At 40.1% G+C, this 1,552-nt stretch overlaps 1 protein-coding gene across 1 annotated transcript; it reads right to left on the reverse strand.

Annotated features, from left to right (window-relative positions):
- Positions 1-357: 357 nt before the first annotated feature.
- LOC121401487 lies at positions 358-1,552 on the reverse strand. Its single transcript, XM_041586299.1, has 2 exons — positions 1,444-1,552; positions 358-1,318 (listed from the first exon to the last, which is right to left on the reverse strand). Exons 1-2 carry the CDS (start codon positions 1,486-1,488, stop codon positions 656-658), a joined length of 708 nt encoding a protein of 235 aa, XP_041442233.1. The 5' UTR covers positions 1,489-1,552; the 3' UTR covers positions 358-655.

A 1,552-nucleotide genomic window follows, 5' to 3' on the forward strand; every position in this document is an offset into this window, starting at 1 on the left:
ACTTTCTGGATAACTGGTTTCTGGATGACGGATCCCATACCTGTATATCATTTTACTTTAAATAAATCTACATGCATTCAATTAAGTAATATATTGTAAACATATTCTTTTATATGCACTATGGAAAGTTCCAATAGAGTAAGTCGGCTTTGGTTGTGATTTAATATAGGGTATTTTTACCATTATCCCGCTTTTATTATTTATTTGTTATGTATGTGTGCAGTACCGCCACATTTGGTCGCATTTTGAGCGGTGAATGGTCTGCCAGGGGGCCCTGAAGGGGTGCGGGCCCTGGTCCGCTCGCACCCCCTGCTCCCCCGGTAGTTCCGCCACTGTATGTGTGAACCCCCCCTCCCCCAATATATCAGTTTTAGCTGTTTGGGAAGTAGAAACAGTCTGACTTCTTACATTGTGTCAGTATTTAGGGAAAGATCAGTTACTGGAAAGCAATATTTATTTTCATTCCTATAATGTAATTCAGCTCCCCAAAAATACATTTCTGATTCATTCATTTTGTTAGATAATGTTTTATTAAGTACAAAGAAAAACAAGCACATACATATTTAGGATACATTTCAGGATCTAGGGTAGGGGTCTCCTAATGAAAATGGTGATGTATTGCTTCATCTTTGATTGGTCACCATTAGTGCATTCTTTATTCTTCAGATTCAGCAGATTCAGCAGATTCAGCTGAATGGCACCGGAAACACGATGTTACATTGAAGAGAATTTTGTTTTTCATGGATGTTTTGCTCTTCTTCTTATTTGACCTGGTGGCTCTGTCCCTGAGACTTTGTATGAATCTTGAGAAGCTGTTCTTCTTCTTCTTCACAGACATAGGGACATCTGCTGCTGCCTGGCTCACAGTGGGCACTGAAGGCAGAACACTGTTATTCATATCCGTATTATAGTCAGAGCCACTCCTCATACAGGGAATTTCTGTATGGCCAGCCACACTGTTCCCTTGTGAAAGACCATCCACAAGGATCATTTTCTGCCTGATATCTATAATTGTAGGATATAATGAGGCCACTGTCTTCTCAGAAGAGTCTCCTGGCTCTACAATCTCCTGGACTGACTTTATTGGCTCCTCAATATCTTCAGCAGAATTTTCTGGCTCCAGGTCGACTATGAGTTGTGGTACTAGGTTAAATGTTACTTTTTTGAATTTCTTTTTGACAGTTTTCTTCGTTTTGGCTGGTTTTGCTTCTTTGTTGGCTGCCTCCTTTACCGTGTATATATCGTACAAGTCAAAAACTGTTGCTGATATAAACTGCATGACAGTTCGGCCAGTATTTATCAGTTGCCTTATAGTCACCTGTAGAGAAAGATAAGACACACATGATACATGCTGTTATTGTTTATGGGGATAATATGGGAATTAGTTCATTAGGGTCTGTGTTTATCCTGCTCTAAATTACCCCTGATTATAAGTGTACTCACCTTGCTCCACAGACGTAATCCAACAATGCTCACAAAAATCACCATAGCATTGCTGAGGCAAAGGATTAGTACTCTACTAACTCTCTGGACGGCTTCTAGCTCAGCCTCT

Source organism: Xenopus laevis, chromosome 3L, assembly GCF_017654675.1.
Source record: "Xenopus laevis strain J_2021 chromosome 3L, Xenopus_laevis_v10.1, whole genome shotgun sequence".
NCBI lineage: Eukaryota > Metazoa > Chordata > Amphibia > Anura > Pipidae > Xenopus > Xenopus laevis.